Source organism: Megalops cyprinoides, chromosome 2, assembly GCF_013368585.1.
Source record: "Megalops cyprinoides isolate fMegCyp1 chromosome 2, fMegCyp1.pri, whole genome shotgun sequence".
Taxonomy (NCBI): domain Eukaryota; kingdom Metazoa; phylum Chordata; class Actinopteri; order Elopiformes; family Megalopidae; genus Megalops; species Megalops cyprinoides.
Window position 1 is genome coordinate 2,495,255 of NC_050584.1, and position 24,634 is coordinate 2,519,888.

At 46.9% G+C, this 24,634-nt stretch overlaps 1 protein-coding gene across 1 annotated transcript; it reads left to right on the plus strand.

Moving 5' to 3' along the window:
* The first annotated feature begins 182 nt into the window (after positions 1 to 182).
* On the plus strand, positions 183 to 12,098 carry spata18 (spermatogenesis associated 18). Its single transcript, XM_036522890.1, has 12 exons — positions 183 to 269; positions 2,135 to 2,240; positions 2,734 to 2,849; positions 3,195 to 3,313; positions 4,077 to 4,172; positions 4,443 to 4,577; positions 4,688 to 4,922; positions 5,166 to 5,324; positions 9,636 to 9,811; positions 10,766 to 10,889; positions 11,431 to 11,496; positions 12,042 to 12,098. Exons 1-12 carry the CDS (start codon positions 183 to 185, stop codon positions 12,096 to 12,098), a joined length of 1,476 nt encoding a protein of 491 aa, XP_036378783.1.
* The last annotated feature ends 12,536 nt before the right edge of the window (positions 12,099 to 24,634 follow it).

Below are 24,634 nucleotides of genomic sequence, written 5' to 3' on the forward strand. Positions count from 1 at the left end.
GCTACAACTGAGTGGGGAGCTTGGCGTCCGTAGCGTCGGAAGAAAGAAAACGTCAAAAGGGTGAACTCGCACAACTCGTATAAATACTGAACGCGCCTCCGCCGGCCGCGCACTCGGGCCGGATTAGATCCCAAGGTCTGGGACGTCCTGAAGCGTTTGCGGGATTACAGCGTCGATCAGACATGGCAGACACACTGAGGAGGCTGGTGAACACCTCATCCTACAGCGCTCTGCAGGACAAGCTGGAGTCCTGGTACAAGGACTACCATGTAAGTCATTAATAATTTACTCCAGCGACCCAGAACCGTATCCAGCAATAGTGAACCTATCGATATTTTTGCCAGCGTTTAGTGATCTATGGTTATGCTGCTGTATTTTAACTGGGAGATAAATCTATTAGTTTTGCGTTCGACACGATGCAATGTTATGAGGTTTCCATACGCACTAGCAACAAAAACCCTAACTAACTCAATGTTTTATTGACGTTTATAGGCCTAATGATGCTTACAATCTAATCGTTGTTCGAACGAAGGTTCCTCTGGAAATCCACACATTATGCATCAGAAAATCGTTTTCAAATCGTCTGCAAGGCTTTACTGTGCGTTGCAAATAGGTTTGTAGTTCATACACACGGAAGCGTCTGTTGCAGGGAACAGTGTATTGCATTGCATCGTGGCGTAATTGCAGTTTCGACGCAGCAAAGGCCAGGAATTAACTTGTTGATTACAATGATTTTCCGACAAAGTTTGGTTACTATGGACGCCTGTTGTCATGGCGACCGTGGAACCATTCCTCGTAACTCTGAGCGCGGCAGGGCGCTACGTCTTGCAGCACGCCCTCGGGAGCCGGTGCGCAGAAATTTCTGAATGGAGACACGTTTGTCGTAGCAGTGACTGTTGTAAAACTTTTGTTTTTTATGCCCGTTGGGCAACCGGCCAAGTATTTATTGTGCTGAGTTGAACAGCAGCCGAGCTATCTCTGCTGCTGGACAACCCGATTCTTCTTGACGCTATATAAACTTTTTTTTTTTCTCATAAGACCAATTTGATCCACAGGTGCTGGAAAGAAGACAAACGTTAGTAAACATGTTTTCAGTATTTTGATTAGCTGTGTGGATGTCATGTTCATAGTTCTGCTAAGTGATTTGTAAGGCTATTCTTATAGGGGCTAATTCCCAAGTTTACCTCGGAATCACTAAACCACTAAGGTAGTAAGATCCTTAGTGAAATACTGAAGCATATAATGCTAACGTGTTCCTGCTGTTATAAATTCCCAGTCCTGCAGAGCACAAATCCAATTGATTGTCCTGAAGAGTCAGGATTTAAGGAGTGTAGCAGTCTCTAGTAACCTGGTGCTATATCTGGTTTCAGACAGTTCATGGCCGCAGCCCCTCTCCCTTCCCAGGGAACCTGACTGACACTGAGATGATCATTTCCTCATTTTAAAACATGGCAATATTTAATTTAATTCGAGACCTTCACACAGGCCAGTTAACTCAGGTGTCCACTTTCTGCTATTTGCCTGTTCAAACAATGTCATTCGAAAGATTGATTTGATTTGTTTAAATACAACAGATCATATCAGGAGCTGGAGTAAGTACATAAGAACATAAGAACATATGATGACGAGAACAGGCCATTTGGCCCAACTAAGCTCGCCATTTCTTAATTAAAGAGTAACTGCATCAAGTCTAGATTTGAACACAGCAAGGGTCTCTGCCTCAACTACATGACCTGACAACCTATTCCATGTATTGATAACTCTTTGTGTAAAATAATATTTCCTTATATCAGTGCAGAACTTACTCTTTACTAGTTTCCATTTATGTCCTCTTGTTTTACAGACTGAACTCACCCTAAAGAATCTATTATAGTTAACCTTATTGATTCCTTTTATAAATTTAAATACCTCAATTAAATCACCCCTAAGCCTCCTCTCGCTTAGTCTAAATAGGTTAAGTAACTTGAGTCTTTCCTCATAGCTTTTATATTTCATGCCAGAATGCCTGGTGCGGTCTCCATTTTAATTGGACAACCGTTCACAGCCTCAGTTTTAATTGGACAATTGCTCACAGCCTCCATTTTAATTGGACGGCCACTCACAGCCTCCATTTTAATTGGTCTGCTCTCGGTAGGTGATCTCCTGTGACCAGAACCTGAACCGCTGCTGTGAGCTGGTGGAGCTCACCTCTAAGATCCAGGGCCAGCTATTCACCATCCTCAGCCTCACTGCCAGAGAGGGTAAGTCTTCCTTTACCACAATGTCTTGCAGTGCAACACTCTTTAACACAGTTTTCTGTAGTGTGGCACTCTCTAACACAACTTTCTGTAGTAACATACTCTCTAACACAGCTTCCTGTAGTCACTTTCTCTAACACAGCTTCCTGTAGTGTGATGCTCTCTAACAGAGTTTTCTGTAGTGTGACACTCTCTAACACAACTTCCTGTAGTAACATACTCTCTAACACAACTTCCTGTAGTAAAATACTCTGTAACACAACCTCCTGTTGTGACTTTGTCTTTGTCTAACACAATTTCCTGAGGTGTGACACTCTATAGCACAGCTTCCTGTTGTCACTTTCTCTAACACAGCTTCCTGTAGTGTGATGCTCTCTAAGAGTTTTCTGTAGTGTGACACTCTCTAACACAACTTCCTGTAGTGAAAAACTTTCTCAGCTTGTGTGTGTGTACGTGGGGGTGATGCCCGGTGACAGCTTCTCTTTCGGGGCTCCAGGCGGTCCCTACGCAGGAGTCGATACCCTCAAGTCTCGCCTTCTTCCCTGGCTGGGCAACTGCTTTACCATGGCAACCTCTGCAATCACCATGGACACCAGCCTGAACCTCATCCAGGTGAGCCCCCACCTGATGCAAACCATGGAGTGTGTGTGTGTGTGTGTATGTGTGTGTGTGTGTGTGTGTGTGTGTGTGTGTGTGTGTGTGCGTGCGGATATGTCCATGTGTGTATGTGTAATAATAATGCACTATACTGTTTAGACAAACCCACTCATGCTACTTTCTGGTATGTATGATTTTTTTAATTGAAAAAGCTGAATTGGACACTTGGAACATGCATTACGCAAGGATAACCTTCTCTCCCCCAGAAACCCTGTCAAATGTGAAGGTTTAGTGTGCTGCATACACAGTGTAGCTGCCCAGGCCCCAGGATGCTTAAAGTTTGATGTATATATTTTATAGGAATCCATGGAGAAGGAGAAGAAGATCCGAGAGCTCTCTCTCTCCCACGAGTCCAACATGCAGAAGATGGAGACAGAGCTGAGCTCCACGAGACTGCACCTGGACTCAGTCAAACAAGAGTTAGTGCTGCTACACCCCTGTCTCTGTGTGCTGCTATACACCCCTGTCTCTGTGTGCTGCTATACTCCTGTCTCTGTGTGCTGCTATACACCCCTGTCTCTGTGTGCTGCTATACACCCCTGTCTCTGTGTGCTGCTACACCCCTGTCTCTGTGTGGTACTATACACCCCTGTCTCTGTGTGCTGCTATACACCCCTGTCTCTGTGTGCTGCTACACCCCTGTCTCTGTGTGCTACTATACACCCCTGTCTCTGTGTGCTACTATACACCCCTGTCTCTGTGTGCTGCTATACACCCCTGTCTCTGTGTGCTGCTATACACCCCTGTCTCTGTGTGCTGCTACACTCCTGTCTCTGTGTGCTGCTATACACCCCTGTCTCTGTGTGCTGCTATACACCCCTGTCTCTGTGTGCTGCTACACTCCTGTCTCTGTGTGCTGCTATACACCCCTGTCTCTGTGTGCTGCTATACACCCCTGTCTCTGTGTGCTGCTATACACCCCTGTCTCTGTGTGCTGCTACACCCCTGTCTCTGTGTGCTGCTATACACCCCTGTCTCACTGTGTTGCTACACTCCTGTTTCCATGTGTCTCTGTCTCTCAGTGTGTCTGAGTGTCTTGTTTTTGTGGTTGAAGCCTGAATATTGAGAAGCAGCATATTTTTAAATGTCAGCCTAACAGTGTGAGATGTGCTAATGTAGCCTACATGAGGTAGCTGGTGTGTTCGTAAAGGTTCTGAGTGTCAGCGCTGAAACCTGTTTCAGGTTGGCTAACGCACAGCTGGAACTGGACGACACCAAAGCCAAGTCAGCCACCACCCTGCTGGCCACGGAGGACGAGATTCTGCAGCTCAGAGCAGAGTGAGTAGAGGCTGGTCAACCCTGCCTCACCCCCAAAATAACGCACCCCCTGAAAATACTGTCAGTGCTGCCTTAGAAAGAAAGATCCAAACAATTCTGTTCCTGTAATGTCACTCATCAATTAAAAAGCATTTCATCACAAGGTAGCTTTAGTGTTAAATGCTGTTGTCTCATGTGTATGTGTGTGTTTGCGTGCGCGCGTGTGTGTGCGCATGTGCATCTGTGTGTACGTGTGTGTGTGTGTGTGTGTGTGTGTGTGTGTGTGTTCAGGCTGCGTGCTGCGTGTGATCAGGCTGAGCTGTATAAGAGGAAGCTGGAGCTGCTGGAGGACTATGAGAGGCAGGTGCGCCTGCTGAGGGAGGAGGTGTCGTACCTGACGGCGGAGAAGGCCCTGCTGCAGGACAGGTGAGTGACCAACCCCCCACCCTCCTGCCTGACACCAGAGTGTAACCATGACAACCGCACCGGCGTGAGACGAAACAACCGATATGAACAAGCATGTGGTCCCCCCCCAGGCTGGTGCGGAGCCGGTCCCCGAGCCCCCTGCTGCGACGCAGCCGCTCCTCCAGCCCTGCCCTGCGTGGCGAATCACCCACCCGCGCCCAGCTCACCAGCTCCTCCCGCCACGCCCGCCTGGTGTCCCGTTTCAGCGACCTGTATGCCATGGAGCGGCTGGAGGCCGAGGCCCTGCTGCGTCGCTACGTCGACGACACCGAGACCGCGCAGAGGATCATCTTCATCTCCATCATGGTATGCCCCCCCCCCCCCCTTTCCCTCCTCTACCTCATCTCTACCCACAGGGGGGCAGTGTGGAGCAGGGAGCAGGACAGCAGTGTTGAGCAGTGATCAGTAGGGGGCAGTGCAGCGTGTGCCAGGCTGGAAGCTTCCTCTGTCTCAGCTCCTCTCCTCTCTCACTTTCCTCTCCCCCCTCCTCTCCTCTCCTCTCCCTTTCCCCTCTCCCTCTCTCCCCCTCTCCTCTCTTCCCCCTGGCAGGAGTCCTTCCAGGCAGCCAAGCTGGCCTTTCGGCAGTTTAAACTGCGCGTGAGGAAGACTCTGTCCCCGTCCCACGTGGGGCCTGAGACCCTGGAGGACGCCGTGATCGACTACATCGTCAGAAACCTGGATCTGTATGATGTGCAGGCCAGCGTCAACGTGAGTGCCTGACCTCTGTCCTCTCTTGACAGCAATAATATATATTCAATTAATAACTATAGCCACTATAATCACCAGGGTCATTTGTACTCTCACTCTGTAAGGCTTTCTGGACAGAAGTTGCTGCTAAAGGGTATAAATAAAAATATATATACAATGCATTCAGAAAGTATTCAGACCCCTTCACATTTTTCACATCTTCTTATGTTGCAGCCTTATGCTGGAATTGTTTAAATTCATTTTTTTCCTCAGAAATCTACACTCAATACCCAATAATGACAAAGCGAAAACAGGATTTTATAAATTTTTGCAAATTTATTCAAAATAAAAAATTGAAATAGCACATTGACATAAGTATTCAGACCCTTAACTCAGTACTTAGTTGAAGCACCTTTGGGAGTGCTTACAGCCTCGAATCTTCTTGGATATGATGCAACAAGCTTTACACACCTGGATTTGCGGATTTTCTGCCATTCTTCTCTGCAGATCCTCTCAACCTCTCTCAGGTTGGATGGGGACCCTCTGTGAGCAACCATTTTCAGGTCTCTCCAGAGATGTTCAATTGGGTTCAAATCCGGGCTCTTGGCTGGGCCACTCAAGGACATTCACAGAGTTGTCCCTAAGCCACTCCTGCATTGTCTTAGCTGTGCGCTTAGGGTCATTGCCCTGTTGGAAGGTCCACCTTCGGCCCAGTCTGAGGTCCTGAGTGCTCTGGAGCAGGTTTTCATGAAGGATATCTCTGTAATTTGCTCCGTTCAGCTTTCCCTCAACCCTGACCAATTTTCCAGTCCCTGCCACTGAAAAACACCCCCAAAACAGGATGCTGCCACCACCATGCTTCACCGTTGGGATGGTATTGCGCAGGTGATGAGCGTTGCCTGGTTTCCTCCAGACATGATGCTTAGAATTGAGACCAAGAGACCAGAGAATCTTGTTTCCCACAGTCTGAGAGTCCTTTAGGTGCTTTTGCAAACTCCAAGCGGACTTTAATGTGCCTTTACTGAAGAGAGGCTTCCGTCTGGCCACTCCGCCATAAGACCCAGAACAGTGGAGTGTTGCAGTGATGGTTGTAGTTCTGGAAGTTTCTCCCATCTCCACACAAGATCTCTGGAGCTCAGCCAGAATGACCATCAGGTTCTTGGCCACCTCTCTTACCAAGGCCCTTCTCCCCCGATTGCTCAGTTTGGCCAGGCAGCCAGCTTTAGGAAGAGTCCTAGTTGTTCCAACCTTCTTCCATTTAAGAATTATGGAGGCCACTGTGCTCTTGGGAACCGTCAATGCAGCAGAATTTTTTTGTAGCCTTCCTCAAATCTGTACCTAGACACAATCCTGTCTCTGAGCTCTGCAGGCAGTTCCTTCGACCTCAGGGCTTGGTTTTTGCTCTGATATGCATTGTCAGCTGAGAGACCTTAGAAAGACGTGTGTGCATTTCCAAATCATGTCCAATCAATGGAATTTAACAGGTAGACTCCAATCAAGGTGTAGTAACATCTTGAAGATGATCAAGAGAAATGGAATGGACCTGAGCTAAATTTCAAGTTTCATAGCAAAGGGTCTGAATACTTACATCAATGTGCTATTTCAGTTTCTTATTTTTAGTAAATTAGCAAAAATTTCTAAAATTCTGCTTACACTTTGTCATTATGGGGTATTGAGTGTAGAAAAAAATGAATTTAAACGATTTTAGCATAAGGCTGCAACATACCAAAATGTGAAAAAAGTGAAGAGGTCTGAATACTTCCTGAATGCACTGTATATATATATATATATATATATATATATATATATATATATATATATACACACACACACAATGCCCTCCAAAAGTATGTTAATGGTAGAGTGGAATTTGACATTATTGCTACTTTGCATTTGAGATCAAGAAATGACAATGAGACCAAAGTAGAGGCTAGCTTTTAGTATAGCATTTAACATTATCATTTAATTCGTTAGCAGATGACTTTCAAAACAAATCAAAGTGATAAAGTCTAATATTTGGTTGCACAGGCAAGTCTATGACCCATTGACATTACCAAACGTGTGGTATGTTCTTTGGAAATGCTTTTCCAGGCCTTCACTGCAGCTGCTTTCAGTCGATGTTTGTTACAGGGACTCCCTGTCTTCAATCTCCTCTTCAGCAAGTAAAATGCTTGCTCAGTTGGATTTAGATCTCGTGACTGACTTGGCCAGTCTAAAACGTTCTGCTTTTTGTCATTGATAAAAGCACGGCGATGTGTTTGGGGTCATTGTCTTGTTGCAAGATGAAGCGCCGGCCAGTGAGATTGAAGGAATTGCGTTGTACATATCCAGACAAAATCCATCTGTAAACTTCTGAATTCATCCTGCTGCTGCCATCATCTGTTACATCATCAATAAATATGAGTGAGCCAGTTCCAGAAGCAGCCATACATGCCCAGGCCATGACATTGCCTCCTCCATGTTTCACAGTTGAGGTAGAATGGTTTGGATCATGGGCAGTTCCTATCTTTCTCCACACTTTTGGCTTCCCATCACTTTGGTGAAGGTTTATTTTGGTCTCATCTGTCCATAAAACTTTCCTCCAGAACTCTACTAGCTCGTCTTTATTTTCTGGCAAATTTTAATCTAGCCTTTCAGTTCTTGTTGCTGATAAGAGGTTTGCATCTTGCAGTATGCCCTCTATAATTCTGCTGTCAAAGTCTTCTGCGAGCGGTGGATTGTGATACTTTCACACCTGCACTCTGTAGACTGGCAGTGATGTCACTGACTGCTGTTTTAGGGTTTTTCTTCACAGCTCTTAGCATTTTTCTGTCATCAGCTGCAGTTGCTTGCCGTGGGCAACCTGCTCTGTGTTTATCTTGAAGTCCACCAGTGGTTTCTTTTTTTGGTTCAGAATGACTTTTTTGTTCTATATATGTATGTATATATATATAGTATATATATATAATATGTGTGTGTGTATGTGTATATACAAATACACTCACTGAGCACTTTATTAGGAACACCTGTACATCTACTTATTCATGCAACTATCTAATCAGCCAATTGTGTGGCAGCAGTACAATGCATATAATCATGCAGATACGGGTCAGGAGCTTCAGTTAATGTTCACATCAACCATCAGAATGGGGAAAAATGTGATCTCTGTGATTTCAACTGTGGCATGATTGTTGGTGCCAAAGGGACTGGTTTGAGTATTTCTGTAACTGCTGATCTCCTGGGATTTTCACGCACAACAGTGTTTAGAGTTTACTCAGAAAGGTGCCAAAAACAAAAAACATCCAGTGAGTGGCAGTTCTGCGGACGGAAATGCCTTGTTGATGAGAGAGGTCAACAGAGAATGGCCAGACTGGTTCGAGCTGACAGAAAGGCTACAGTAACTCAGATAACCACTCTGTACAATTGTGGTGAGGAGAAAAGCATCTCAGAATGCACAATACATCGAACCTTGAGGTAGATGGGCTACAACATCAGAAGACCATGTCAGATTCCACTTGTCAACCAAGAACAGAAAGCTGTGGGTGCAGTGGGCACAGGCTCAGCAGGCACAGGTGAAGACTAGAAAAACGTAGCCTGGTCTGATGAATCTTGATTTCTGCTGAGGCACACAGATGGTAGGGTCAGAATTTGGTGCCAGCAGCATGAATCCATGGAGCCAACCTGCCTTGTGGCAACAGTCCAGGCTGGTGGCGGTGGAGTAATGGTGTGAGGAATTTTTCTTGGCACACTTTGGGCCCATTACTACCAATCAATCATCGCTTGAATGCCACAGCCTATCTGAGTATTGTTGCTGACCATGTGCATCCCTTCATGGCCACAATTTACCCATCTTCTAATGGCTACTTCCAGTATGATAATGCACCATGTCACAAAGCAAAAGTCATCTCAAACTGGTTTCATGAACATGACAATGAGTTCAGTGTTCTCCAGTGGCCTTCCCAGTCACCGAATCTGAATCCAATAGAACACCTTTGGGATGCGGTAGAACGGGAGATTCGCAGCATGAATGTGCAGCTGACAAATCTGCAGAAATTGCGTGATGCAATCATGTCAACATGGATCAGAATTTCAAAGGAATGTTTCCAACATCTTGTGGAATCCATGCCATGAAGAATTGAGGCTGTTTTGAGAGCAAAGGGAGGCCCTACACATTATTAGTATAGTGTTCCTAATAAAGTGTTCAGTGAGTGTATATATATACACACACACACGCACACAGAGGTAAGCGCATTGCTGAGAATCGCTTGGGTGTCAGTGTCTGTGTCCGGGCTGGGGCCTCGGGAGATAAGGGGTGATTGGCTGAAAGTGTGTATCTCTGGGGTCCCCCTGCAGGAGGTGATAAACTCCATGAATGTAAACCCCAAGATCTCCTTCCCGGCGGAGGTGGATTTCGTTCTGCTCAGCAGCTTCATCAGGGAGGCGTGCCGAGTGGCCTTTGCCATGCAGACGCTGGACCCGCCCCTTGACCTGGCCTTCAGCAGCGACGGAGAGCTGTACAGTGACAGCAAGTCAGTCAGCCGCAGATACGCCCACACACATACACACACACACACACACACTCACACACTCACACACACATACACACGCACACACACACACACTCACACACACACACACTCACACACACACACACACTCACACACACATACACACGCACACACACATACACACGCACACACATACACACACACACACACACTCACACACACATACACACGCACACACACACACTCACACACACATACACACACACACACACACACACACACACACACACACACACATGCACATACACACGCACATACACGCACTCACACACACACACACACATACACGCACTCACACACACACACACACACACATGCACATACACACACGCACATACACGCACTCACACACACACACACACACACACGCACTCACACACACACACACACACACACACACACTCACACACACATACACACACACCCCTGCTAATACCCCAAAGGCCAGAATGAAACTCACTCACTACCTTAACCATGTTGCACCGAATGCTCCACAACAGCGTGGGCTAGGAGTGGCAGCAGTGATGTGGGACAGTTGAGCCTGGGGGCCACGGGTTTAAATATCAGCTCCCTTTGTACTCTTCAGCAAGGGCCTTAGTCTGGGCTGCTCCTACATAAACCACACATTCAGATCTCCTTCAATCTTTCACATATCAAATCTACATACGGGTACAACTAAAGTAACCATGACCTTGACCTCCTTTTCATGAATATGTCTAAGAAGCCCTCCTTTCATTTCTCACCCTTGAATATTTCTTTTCCTCCCTATGTTCTCTTACCTTTATCTTTCTCCCTCTCTGTCTGTCCCTCTCTTTCTCTCCCCTCTCACCCTCTCCCTCTCTCCCTCCCTCTCTCCCTCTTTCTTTCTCTCTCTGTCCCTCTCTCCCTCTCTCCCTTTCTCTCTCTCTCTCCCAGGTACCGGCGCAGTTATGACTCAGAGTTCACTGCCCCGCTGGTGGCCTACCACGTGTGGCCAGCGCTGATGGAGGGGGACACTGTCCTCGTGAAGGGGGAGGCCGTCACCAGGAGGGGCGCTCTGGTACGTTTTGACTCCTCTCTCTCCACGCTGTGACTCCCCTCCGTGCTGTGACTCCTCGCTCTCTCCATGCTGTGACTCAACTCCATGCTGTGACTCCTCACTCTCTCTATGCTGTGACTCCCCTCCATGCTGTACACTGTTATTGTTACTACGTGTGGAAAATGAAAATTGTTTTTGGTACAGTTTCAATGTATGGTATTATATATACAGTATGTTGAATTTTCAGTGATCAGATTATTAAATGATAACCTTATCTCTGTTAGGGTGGAGTGAGAATAAGAGAATTTTTAGGGACTATGCGGGGAGGTGGATTCCCTGCAGGATCTGTGCCAGGACCTGTGTTTTTTTATCTCATTCATGACACCAAGCCTTTTACTTTGCTTGTGTGTAAGAACTGAATAAAGTCCCGTTAAGCTGAAGAGGGAAGTTTAGTGGTAAATCAGGATATTTAACATGTAGCTTTGTGTGAAAGCATGGGAAATGATGGTAAAGGGGTGTGGTTTGGAGGAATGGCTCAGGGCGTGTCTCTTTTGTGTTGCAGTGGAGGAGCAGAAGCAGGAGCAGCAGCCCTGTGCGCTCTCGATCTGGCAGCCCCTCCCGCACTCTAGTAAGTTACTATAGAGACTGACACCCCCCCCCCCCTCCCCAGGCAGCCTCTGAGTCGGGCGGGGCCCCCTGGTCAGCAGAAATACAGGGATAAATGGTTAGATGAGAGCTGTAGCCATTGGCTGCATGCTGCTCTGAGGTGTGCAGCTGTGTTTGTTTAAGTCTGTAAGACCCTTTTCTTTCTTTTTAACACACACATGCACCCCACCCCCACCCCCACTCCCATGGGCTCTGAGGCCAAAGGTGAGTACAGTCTAAGCCTCGTCCCAAACTCTGATCCCTCCATGCTGTTAAACAGCACACACTCTCCTCCTGTATATGAGGGATGTGTGTTTACCCAGACATTTCATCAACCATTGAAAGCCCCCCACCACACACCATGCACCCCTGTCTCTGAGACAGTGGTTCTGTCCTGACCCCCCTCCCCCCCCCCCCGAGCTGATGGTTCTGTCCTGACCCCCCTCTCTCTGAATTTATAGTTCTGTCCTGAGCCCCCCTCTCTCTGGGTTGATGGTTCTGTCCTGACTCTGCCCCTCTGTGTTCTAGGGCTCCAGCCGTAGTCGCAGTCCGTCTCCAGGACGCCTATCAGCCAGCCGGCTGTAAACCCTGATCTCTTACCCCCAACTTTCCACCTCAGACTGACTGGGAGAAGAGTAGACGTATCTGTGAATGTAAACATTGCTGTAAATATTTGAAAAGTATTTCCCATGTTTGAAATAACACCATGGCTTTGAACTTGAAAGGTGCTTTTGACATTTTTTGTTTTTTTTTTGTTGTGTTTTTTTGGTTTGTTTTTCTATGTGCTGTAGTTTTGTAGCAGTTTCGCATGTGGCTCTCACAGCACAGGGGACTTTAAAGTAAAAGTCCTCTCTGTGTAGCAGAAACAGCATGCAAAAAAATAATGACACAACGCAGAACACAATCGCTCTGAGCATCTGACCACTAATCTACCAGGTAGTCCAGGGTTTTTGATATTCCACACGCCCGTCCTTCAGAGTGTTCCACATATCTGTCCTTCAGAGATCCACCCCATGCAAGTAAGCAGCCTGTTAAGAGATATTAAAGGAGCTATCACTTATTGGTTATCATTTTATTGTTGGAGGTTGTGAGACTGCTGGTGGACTTTGACGTGGGTAGTTCATCACTCCAGATAGGACAGAGGTCGTAGGGTCCGTTCTCACCTTGCCGTGACCCAGAGATCAGAGGTCACCCCAGAGAGGGGTGACCTGTGCCCCCAGCTCCAGATGTGCCCTCTCTGCTGTGTCTGGCACATGAAAGCACGTCCCGCGGAGATTGTAAACACACCCCAGACAGCAGGGGGCGCCGCGTAACCCTGCCCCTCTCCCTTCCTTCCCCAGACCATTCCACACATTGTAGAACCTTCCTTTTGTTGCTGCGGCAGGTCGCAGGTCAGAAGAGTCCCGGCAGCTTCTCAACATGTCTGCTAGCATGTTCGCCAGCTCAGCAGTAGCATGCTCTGACCTCGGGCTGCCGAGTGAAATACAGTTTTTACATTTTTCAGTCATACCCGCATGGTTGCGCTTTTCAGAGGCAGTGTGGCTCATTGTGTCTGACCTCAAGCAGCTCTGCATCCCCTCAGTCACAGAGAGCTCCATGTTTCTGGCTCTGTTCCTCTCAAAAAATCAGAATAAAGACAGTTCAGCTGTTAAGCAAATCTTATCCATTTTAAGTCATATGCAAACTGAGGTGTTACCGCTCCAGATTTGGTGAGTATCTAAGTAGTTTTTAAAGGAGGGTTTTTAAGTGTGACACAGCGATATGAGCCTAGGTTATCAGACTGTCTTCTTTAGTACTGACAACAACCTCATAGTGATTACATTACACAAACATGACTATTAATTTTTTTAAATTTTAGAAGTTTTGTACAAAGTTTGAAAGCGGAACAGCCGGGGGCTTTGAGTAAGGCCCTTTCTGCTTGCTCTTTACACTGGGATTCTGGGTATAATTAACCCCCTCTCAGAGGTCACCGTATCACAGGCCTCACTGGGTCGCTTGGATTCAGGCTTTTTGAGGAATGAAGCGGAATAATTTCTTTCCTTTAATTACATTTGCTTTTTCGCTGGCCGATTTCGAGAGCCACGCAAAGCCTCAGAAGGGATGTACTACAGCGCAGTGCGCTACAAAACCATTGGTGCTGAAATATTCGTGCCCCTTATCACCTCAGAGGGACCTTCCAGATGCATAGATAGTGTCCTCTCAGTACAGACAACACTGTCTGACTGAAGACTCACCCCAGTGCTTTCGTAGATTAGATCGGTGTCAAAACTAACTAGAGGATTTTTCCTAACAACTGAGAAACAAATCTCCTTTTATGATGTTAAGAAAGTCTTAAATACCTTTTCTTTGCCTGTGTCTGAAGTTCTGTCTCTTCTGTGCTGAAGAAGGTCCCCAATAACAACTTCTACTAATCTAATAGCAATAGAAAATTTGCAAACTTGTGGATTAACCAATGGCAAAGAAACCCAAAACTCTGAAAATGTCGCAAACTAAAAGTGAAAGGTGCATGATTTCTGGTTTAACAATGAAGGTATCATTATATTTCTTGGATAGTTTTAGCAGCAGCAATTGGTTATAAACTTGGCAGTAGTTGGTTTTGCTAGTAGTAAGGAATAGTTGTGTGTAATAGAGGTATTTTAATGTTGCAATGAAAGTGTGCTTTTGTGTGTAGTGCTTTTGTAATGTACTTCTGTGTGTTTGTTATTGAAACAAAACACTGGATACAACTGATTTGTGTGCCTTTGTTTTATAATGAACATTTTCAATAAAATTATTGTCAGAAAAGAAAGGTGTATTTTTTTAATGGAAGTGTGTAAGAGATCCCATTCACAGCGTTATGAATGAGGGTAATCGTGACAAATGGTGTGAAAGGGTTTGGATGGGGAAACTCAGGCTTTCAAAGCGGGCCTGAGATTTCTGTGTTTCTGCTCCGCTCCGGGTCACGCAGGGTTAAGCAGGCTGGTCCATGGTTTCCAACAGCAGCACTGAGACTCTCAGGTTTACAGTTTTTGCCGATTGCTCACACACTGAAAGTGAATGCTTAGACAAAAGCATCAAAACCTTTACTTTTGTAACCATGCCTTAAAAAAAGGCACCAGAAGTACAAACACATTTTCTGCTTTGCACTTCGTTTGCAATTCTGCAACACACTTCTTGCAAAACACTGTTTCTTACTGTTTCACACTGTTTCTTACATTAGACACTTTGTTCAAAAATGAAATCTCTTGCAGTCATTGGGAAAGCACTTCTATTCAAAATGCAAACCATACCTGAAATTGGCAACACCCACACACATACATGAAAACACTTATACACTAATTGAACACTTGATCAGTTGAACAATTGATCAGTCTGAGCCTTAGCACTACAAATAGACCTCAGGTAAACTCACCTCTTTTGTGAGAACTTTGCAAACATGGAGGCAGTGAGAGCGAGAGCAAGAGGAAGAGGTAGAGGAAGAGGAAGAGAGAGGAGTAGGAGGAGGACGAGGACAAGAACAAAGGGAACCAAGCAATAGATGGAGACATATTTCTGACGACCATGTCATAAATCATGACCTGATGATGAGGGAGGCTGGGCAGAGAGTCCAGCCCAACCTGAGTCGCTACACGGTAGCATCCATAATATGGACATTTATACTGGAGAACAGGTTTGTCTTCAACTTTCTACACTAGACTGTACCTATGTAATTGTTGCACACCATTCTGCATCACAGTACAATACAATGTAGTCCTACAATATTAGGTCTCTGCTCGTCAGTGAACAAAAAATATAGGTATAGTGCTGTGAAGTATATGTAATACAGTTTTGATGTTACTGTGTACAGTATGACAGTACAGTATGTAAAAAAGAACCTAACCAATGACATCATGTACAGAACTGCCAGATGACCTCCTCAGGGTAGAAGGCAACGTCTGTTCACCCATGAACAGGAACTGGCCATTGTCAATATAGCGTTGGCAAACAACGCCATCCGCCTACATCAACTATGAGAGCAAATTATCGCAGATAACACAACATTCCATAATATCAGTATATCGACCACATCTTGTGTCAACACCAACGTACGATGAAGCAGCTGTACAGGGTTCCATTTGAGAGGAACAGCATTAGAGTCAAAGACCTTCACTATGACTATGTGCAAGTAAGTGTCACTGTACTATACTGTAATACAGTAATGGCAGTAGATTGTGTCCTATTGGCACTGCATAGGTACATTCAGACAAAGCATTATGTGATCTAGGCTGTAGCTTGTAGCTTGTAGCTAGTAGTTTTGCCTGAATGTGTTTGACCCAACCGACCCCCCCACCCCCACCCCCATCCTTGTGTGAAAATGTAGACATTGTAGTCCTGTGTTTTGAGTTACACCACATTCATGGCACAGTGCATGCATTTTCTGTTACAGAGAATCCTGGACTTTGATGCAGCTGCACAGCCTCATGAGTTCATTTACGTTGATGAAGCTGGATTCAGTCTAGCTAAAACTAGGCATTGGGGCTGAAATATTATAGGACAAAGAACCGTTGTGAATGTCCCTGGGCAGCGCGGGGGAAATATCACCTTGTGTGCCGCCATTAGCATGCAAGGAGTTCTCCATCACCATGCCACCCTAGGTCCCTACAATGCTGCACACATAATCACATTTCTAGATACATGTAATGCAGTTGTACAGGATGCACCAGAGCAGACCAGGTTTGTTGTCATCTGGGATAATGTTAGCTTTCACCGGGCTGCTCTGGTCCAGGACTGGTTCACCAGCCACAATAACTTCACAGTTATATACTTGCCCCCTTACTCCCCGTTTCTCAATCCGATTGAGGAATTCTTTTCGGGTTGGCGTTGGAAAGTGTACGACCGCCAACCACATGCCCGTCTGCCTGTTCTGCAAGCGATGGAAGAGGCATGTGGAGACATTGAGGTGGGGTCAGTCCAGGGTTGGATATGGCATGCAAGGTGATATTTTTCCCGTTACCTAGCCAGGGATGACATTGCTTGCAATGCAGGACATCTATCATGCAGGACATCTATCATCAAAGTGTCCACAAAGGAGCCTGCTCCATTGTCAGGGACTACACCCACCCCCAGTGCGAACTGTTCACACTTCTACCCTCTGGCAAGAGGTACAGAAATGTGAAATGCAGAACATCCAGACTCAGGAACAGCTTCTATCCAACAGCCATCAGACTCTTGAATGGGTCAAATACACAAATACACACCTCCCCGGCCTAGCCCATGCATACATTCACACATACACACCCACACCGCAACCAACTGTGCAATAGAATAGAACTGACATTGCATCAACATTGCACATCCTACACTACACTGATGTCCTTTTTGCACATTTAATGTATATATCCTTTTTTTATTTTTTCTTACACTCTCAGACCTTTTTTATATATTTCCATTCTTGTGTTTTCTTACCTAATTGTACCTCTTACTCTTAATGGCATTCATAAGTGGAAGGCAAAGGAAGAATTCCATTGTACAGGGAACTTGTTTCTTTACTGTGCATATGACAATAAACTTTGAACTAATTGCCAGTGAACTAATTGCTTGTGATGTGGATGAGGTGATGTGGCCAGACCCTAACAGAAGGCGGGATCCATAAACCATCCACCCCATCCCTTACAATACTATTTTTTGTTTACCACTGTAATTTTACTGTAATTATTTTTGTTTGCGTGAGTTTACAGTAGCATATTGTATTGATTACTGTACTGTAATTCTACTTTTTGTGTTTTTTTGTTGCAAAAAAATAAACTGCATATTTTTTGCAATGGCAAAACAATAAACTGTATATATGTTTTTTTCTGAAGCCTTTCTATTTTTGTGTTCATTGAGATGTGAGTAGATGTACTGTACTGGAACAATCTTTCACAGAAGCCTGTATGAGGAAAAAAAAAAATAAATAAACTGCATATTTTTTGCAATGGCAAAACAATAAACTGTATATATGTTTTTTTCTGAAGCCTTTCTATTTTTGTGTTCATTGAGATGTGAGTAGATGTACTGTACTGGAACAATCTTTCACAGAAGCCTGTATGAGGAAATTAAGAAGGTATACAAAGTACTAAAGACAGCAGTGTTTTGTATAAAGTACATCAGTGTGTTGCTGCTTTGAAAGAGTAATTCAAATGGATTTGACACAATGAGCCAAATTCCGCAACAAGTGTGTAAGCAATCGCAAAACACTGTAAAAGTGTGCATGCCTTCAGAAAATCTGAAAAAGGAAAATCGTCCAAAATAATTCAGGCCTGATGGTGCCATGGTATTGGACAACCCCCACCCGATTGAAACCGCGGCTGTGTAATTACAGAACATCTAAATTTAATCTCAGGGTGCAATGGAGCAGGAATTACTGACGTGTCCCACACCAGCTTGGCTGTCTGTGCTCTGCTGTTTTAGGGGACAGGTTTAAGGTGTTACCGACGACAGAGTCAGGGCTCTAATTGTGCTGTAATGAAGATGTAGTCTGGTTCTACATAACGGTGGCGTTTAAGAGTTGTTAATAAAACACATTTCAGTGCCCCCACCCCCCAGTCCCCAGTTCTGTGGTTTCTGGATCGGTTTCTGGATCGGTTTCTGGACCAGTTTCTGGATTGGCTTGGGAGAGTCTGACGGGGCCAACAGATCTCTCTCAGTGGGAGCAGGATTTTGCTGGAGTATGGCCAGAATCTCAGTTGGAAGCAAAAGAACAAACCCGCTGACTCCTCCAGCTTTCTGTCAAAGATCCGTCTGCAGAGCGTCCAACCAGGAGACGCTCCAAACCGCTGCTCCCTGAATGCATTCACATGTATGAATGCATGTTTTAGGGCTCCAGGTGCAGCACTGTGGCCCTCTGGTTTGAAGATGGTGATAATACTGTGACCACAACCTCCAACCACAAAGGGCTGTGTTTCTCATTCCTTTGTGCTGATTGGCCCGTGGAATTTGAGATGGCCCCACACATCAGAGCAGTGGCAAGTGGGTCACCATAGAGGACTCTCTGCCATATGTAGTTCCACCATTAGATGGCACTGTTGCTCCATGTCTGAAACTCTTGGCCAGTGAGTACCCAAAGAATGAATGTCTTCATTCTTCTGAGGTCAGAGAGCGAGTTTGAGACAGGAAGTTGGGTTTGTATTACCAAAGACACTGGATAGACTGGTGTGTAACTGTATTAAAGGCCAAGGCTTTCCATTAAGAAGGGGGAAAGAAAGAAGAGAGGGATAGAGGGAAAGAGGAAGAGTGAGAGGAATAGAGGGAGAGATGGAGAGAAGGAGAGGGAGAGAGGAAAAAAGGGAGAGAGAGAGAAGTGTTGAGGGATAGAGGGAGAGGGGCAGAGGGGAAGTGAGAGAGAGGAGGAGATAGCAGGCAATCAAGTGAGTAGGCAATCAGGCAATCGGGCGGTACAGGGTCCCGTTTCCTCTCTGCTACAGGGCGTTGTGCTGGTGACAAACGCCACTGAGTCCTCATTATTGGAAGCCCCAGTAGGGCCCTCACTAATGAGCTGGTTGTTTAGGCCCTTTAATTAGTGGGCTCAGGCACGCTTGTGGCCATGCCCCCTGCTGGTGCTCGTCAGGGCCAATCCATCAGTGCTCGGCCATCTGCCCTGTCTCAGCGAGTGGGTCAGTTCCTGGACCGTGGGAGCTCTGCCTGTTAGCGAGATGCTCAGATGACAGCCTCTGCCTGGGACTTTCCTGATGTTCCGGCATTTTCCTCAGGGGCAGAGCCCAGCTGAACGGGTTTGCTTGGACTGACTGTTGGAGCACGACGTGGTGCTTTCGGGACCTGACAACTGAGCCAGGGAGCTGAGGGAGTGAGGGGTACGGAGGAGTGAGGGGGCAGCATCAGGAGCTTGTGTTCAGACTCCTGTGCATTACAGTGAGCATGGTAACGTCTGAAGAGCCTGGGACTCAGAACGACTGTGCTGTTTGTCTGCATCTCACTCCATCGGAGAGGCACACTGACACCTCGAGCACCCCGTCTGTCCCCCATGCAGGTTCGAGACCCTGTGAGGCAGATGTGCTGTATCTGACTCCATGAGTGTGTGTGTACACGGGGTGCGAGTGGTCTGGTGAGCCCCTGCTTAGATCACCTCATATCTTCAGGTCCAGCCTTCACTGTTGTGTGCTGAGCATTCAGAAAAACTATCACCCCTCCCCATTAATTACACATCTCAGATTCTGTGTTCAGAGCTGTGTGTGAGAGTGATCTCAGATTCTATGTTCAGAGCTGGGTGTGAGAGTGATCTCAGTGTCTGTGTTCAGAGCTGGGTGTGAGAGTGATCTCAGATTCTGTGTTCAGAGCTGGGTGTGAGAGTGATCTCAGAGTTTGTGTTCAGAGCTTGTGTGTAAGAGTGATCTCAGAGTCTGTGTTCAGAGCTGTGTGTGAGAGTGATCTCAGAGTCTGTGTTCAGAGCTGGGTGTGAGAGTGATCTCAGATTCTGTGTTCAGAGCTGTGTGTGAGAGTGATCTCAGATTCTTTGTTCAGAGCTGTGTGTGAGAGTGATCTCAGATTCTGTGTTCAGAGCTGGGTGTGAGAGTGATCTCAGATTCTGTGTTCAGAGCTGTGTGTGAAAGTGATCTCAGAGTCTGTGTTCAGAGCTGTGTGTGAGAGTGATCTCAGATTCTGTGTTCAGAGCTGTGTGTGAGAGTGATCTCAGAGTCTGTGTTCAGAGCTGTGTGTAAGAGTGATCTCAGATTCTGTGTTCAGAGCTGTGTGTAAGAGTGATCTCAGATTCTGTGTTCAGAGCTGTGTGTGAGAGTGATCTCAGAGTCTGTGTTCAGAGCTGGGTGTGAGAGTGATCTCAGAGTCTGTGTTCAGAGCTGTGTGTGAGAGCAATCCTGCTGCATTCTTTCAGAGCCAGCCAAGGAGAAAGCTTTCACTGGAGGCCCAGGGAGGAGGGCTCTCTCTGGGGCTCTAAGCCACCCGACAATGCAGTTTATAAAGGGGGATCAGGCGTGTGCATGGAGGAGAAATGCATTATGGGTGCATCTCCCAGAGTCATCTGCTGACCCTGCCGCTCTGAATGACCCTGAGAAAGTGAGGACGTATCCGTGGAAACTTGTCAGAGATGTGTAGATTCGATCCCACCTGCGTCATATATCGCGGACGCCAGCATTCAGTCCAGATTCCCACGTAAAGCGTTCCGTTCTGGGGCCTGGGGGATGTTTACCCAGGTGTGCTGCGGTCAGGGGAGCTCACAGAGGGCCACCGCAGACCCCCCCCCAACCGCGCTGGGGGTGATAACTCACCATGTTTCCATGGAGACTGGGCGAACTGAAAGAATCCTGGTTTTCCCCTCCACCCCCCATCCCTCGTGAATGAATGAAGGCCGCAGAGCTGTGAGTATTGGACTATGAGTAAACGCTAAAGGGCCTACATAACGGAGCAGAAGACCTGCAGAAACCAACCAGAGGGGAGGGGCTGAGAGAGGAAATGGGAGGGGCTGAGAGAGGAAATGGGAGGGGCTGAGAGAGGAAATGGGAGGGGCTGAGAGAAGAAATGGGAGGGGCTGAGAGAGGAAATGGGAGGGGATGAGAGAGGAAATGGGAGGGGCTGAGAGAGGAAATGGGAGGGGATGAGAGAGGAAATGGGAGGGGCTGAGAGAGGAAATGGGAGGGGCTGAGAGAGGAAGAGGGGAGGGACTTAGGAAATGGGAGGGAGGAAGATGCCTTCAAGTCGCAATGTCAGTGGAGTAGTGACTCTCTTCCAATTTGGCATAAACACCTCACTGTAGTGCATTGTGTGACTTTATATTTACATTTATTTATTTAGCAGACGCTTTTATCCAAAGCGACTTACAAAAGTGCATACAGCAAGTATAGCGACAGTACGGGGACAGGATGTGTACAGTTCCACAGTGAGACAGTTCTCAGCTGAGAGCTGCGTCTGTTTGAGGACACAGTACTATTAGATTTGTACAATTACAGCCTATAGGGCAACTAATACGATACACTTTCAAACGGCGGACTTCGACAACTTCAAACGGTGCAATGAGCGTCAGGGTAAAGGCGGCAACAAGAAAAAATTTAAAAAGCACAGCAATTTACGACAGCACTGATTGGGTGGGGGAGGGGCAGCAATTGTGTGCTGGGTCAGTCCAGGTAGAGTCTGAAGAGGTGCGTCTTCAGGCCCCGTCTGAAGGACTGGGGTGAAGAAGCTGTCCGTAGCAGGACAGGGAGTTCGTTCCACCACTGGGGAGCGATGTAGGTGAAATGCCGATGTCTGGCAGAACGAGCACCTCCTGCCTTGACCATGCAGGGAGCAAGGCGTCCAGTTGCTGCTGAGCGCAGGGGCCGGGCTGGTGTGTAGGGCTGGATGAGTTCTTGGAGGTAGGCAGGGGCTGTCCTGTTGATTGTAGAAAAGGCGAGGGTCAGGGTCTTGAATCTGATCCTGGCAGCGACAGGAAGCCAGTGGAGGGATTTAAGCAGGGGAGTAACATGGGAGAATTTGACTTGTAGTATGAAGTATCAGAGGATTGCACCAGTCTTGTTTCAGCATTCCTGCTTATTGTCACTATTATTAATAAGCTTCAGCAAGATGAATGAAGTCTTTTATCATGCCAATAAAGGAACTTAAACTGAATTGAGAGAGAGAAAGGCAGGGACACAGAGAGAGAGTAGAGAGAGAGAGAGAGAGAGAGAGAGAGAGAGAGAGAGAGAGAGAGAGAGAGAGAGAGAGAGAGAGAGAGAGAGAGAGAGAGAGAGAGAGAGAGGAGCTGAGATGAATTGAACAGAGTAGAGGAAAGCAGAGAGTTTGTGGTGGATTACCGAGAAGAAAGCAGGAGCTGAGTGAGAGTGAAGAGCAGAAAAAAAGTTTAAACCACAGAAGAGTCTCAGAATGCAGTTTTGACATTGCACAAATGTTTGATTCCTTCCCCCAGCCTCCTCTGTCTCTCAGAGCCTAATGTTTTCTGGATGATTCGCACAATTTTCGCTCCAAGTGAAAGACTAGAAACATCTTTGGCCCCGTGGTGAAAGAGCGCAGAAGGAATATTCATAAATGCATATCTCCTAGAACATGATGACATCTGTAAGCGGGCTGGACACCAGTACATAAATCAAAGAGTCTATGAAACTGGGGAAAAGAAGAAAGTAAAACCACAGAGAACAGCAAGACAGACAGCAGGAAGGCTCCTTACAGTAATACTCACAGAGACTGATATTACACTGAGTGCAGTCACACTCATAGAGATGTAAACCATGTAACACAGCCAACTGATGGTGAAGAGAAAAATCCTGTAGGATCAGAGGTTATGATATACATTCCATACATGACATTACTAGCTAAACGAGTACAGACCGGCGGCCCTCACATCACACATCATGAAGACCCTAGAGCGGCTGCTTCTTCACCTATTGAGACCCCATGTAGAACACACACTGGATCCCCTGCAGTTCGTGTACAAGGAACACATTGGAGCGGATGATGCGGTCTTCTACATGCTCCGCCGGGCCTACACTCACTCGGATGAGGTGGTTATGTGAGGATTATGTTCTTCGACTTTTCGAGCGCATTTAACACCATCCAACCCCCCATACTTACAGACAAGCTCGACGGGATGGGGGTGGATCCCTCCTATATTTTTTGGAGAAAAAGTATTGATGATACTGCTATTGTGGCGTGTATCAGGAATGGGCAGGAAGGGGAGTACAGGGGCCTGATGAAGGCCTTCAGCGACTGGAGTGACAAGAACTGCCTCCTACTGAACACCTCCAAGACCAAGGAGATGGTGGTGGATTTTCGCAGGTCTAAGCCTCCTCTTCAGCGAGTCAACATTTGCAGGGGAGACATTGAGGTGGTGCAGACCTACAAATACCTACAGTAGGTGTGCATCTGGACAACAAGCTGGACTGGTCCTTGAACACGGATGCCCTCTACCGGAAGGGGCAGAGTCGCCTCCTTTGCCTACGGAGGCTTACGTCATTTGACGTCTGCAGTAAAATGCTGCATGTTTTACCAGTCGGTAGTGGCAAGTGTCCTCTTTTATGCTGCGGTCTGCTGGGGAGGCAGCATGAAAAACAAGGACGCTGGGCGGCTGGACAAGCTGGTGAAAAAGGCTGACTCAGCGCTTGGCAGGAGGTTGGACTCACTGGGGACTGTGGTGGAGAGATGCACGCGGAGTAAGGTGCAGGCCATCCTGGACAATAACAATCACCGCCTCCACAATATCCTGGCAGGCCGCAGAAGCAGCTGCAGCGGACGGCCCACCTCGCTGCACTGGAGGACTGAACGGTTCAGGAGATCCTTTGTCCCCACTGCCAGATGCACTGCATCAGATAAGAGCTCCAGAGTCAGGGAACTGTCACCTATGTCACACTCTACCACACAGGCAAACCGTTCCACTAAAATATGTTTCATTTCATTTTACTGCTTTCTATCATAATCAACTGATTAGAAAGCATACGCATTTTAATTTTGCATGGCAATGGAGCAATGAAACTAAGTAAAGGCCGAAGTCTTCTGATAACCACAGGAAGGGTGTGTGTATGCATGAGAAAATGTGTGTACACTTGTGGGTATGCTTTCATGTGTGTAGATATGAGTGTGCGTGTGAGGATGTAAGAGTGTGCGTGTGTGTGTGTGTGTGTTTGAGGGCATGTACTGGTGAAATGTATCTCGTCCTGTGTCTGTCCCTCAGGTTAACACCTGGGCCTCTTGGAGGAGGATGTGTCTTAGTGACACACCGCTGTGTCCCTGAGCCCATGGTGTTCTGTGGTGTCATGGGGGCGGTGTAGTTTGTCATACTCGTGAGAAGAGTGATTGTGCATTGGAGGAGTTAGGAGTTAGGCAACTCCCACAGGCTCTGGAACGCTGTTAAACACATCTGCAGCAGAGTCTGAGAGAAGGAGACACAGACTTACGACTGGAGAGAGAGAGCACGCAGGGCGAGGTCAGTGACTCCATCGCCGGCTCTGCGATTGTCATTAAACCCTCTCTCTCCCACTCTCCCCCATACGCTGTTGGCGATGTGCTGCTGGTCTGTGGGGTCAGTTGTGCAATGGCTGAACGTGTTCTTTTCTGTGTGATTAACAGTGAGCAGGTCCGCTCGGGGGGGGCGAGAGGAGCTGGGTGTGGCCGCTGACCCTTCATTTGCTCCGGTGAGCGTTGGGAGAGAGCGTTTTATTCCTCCG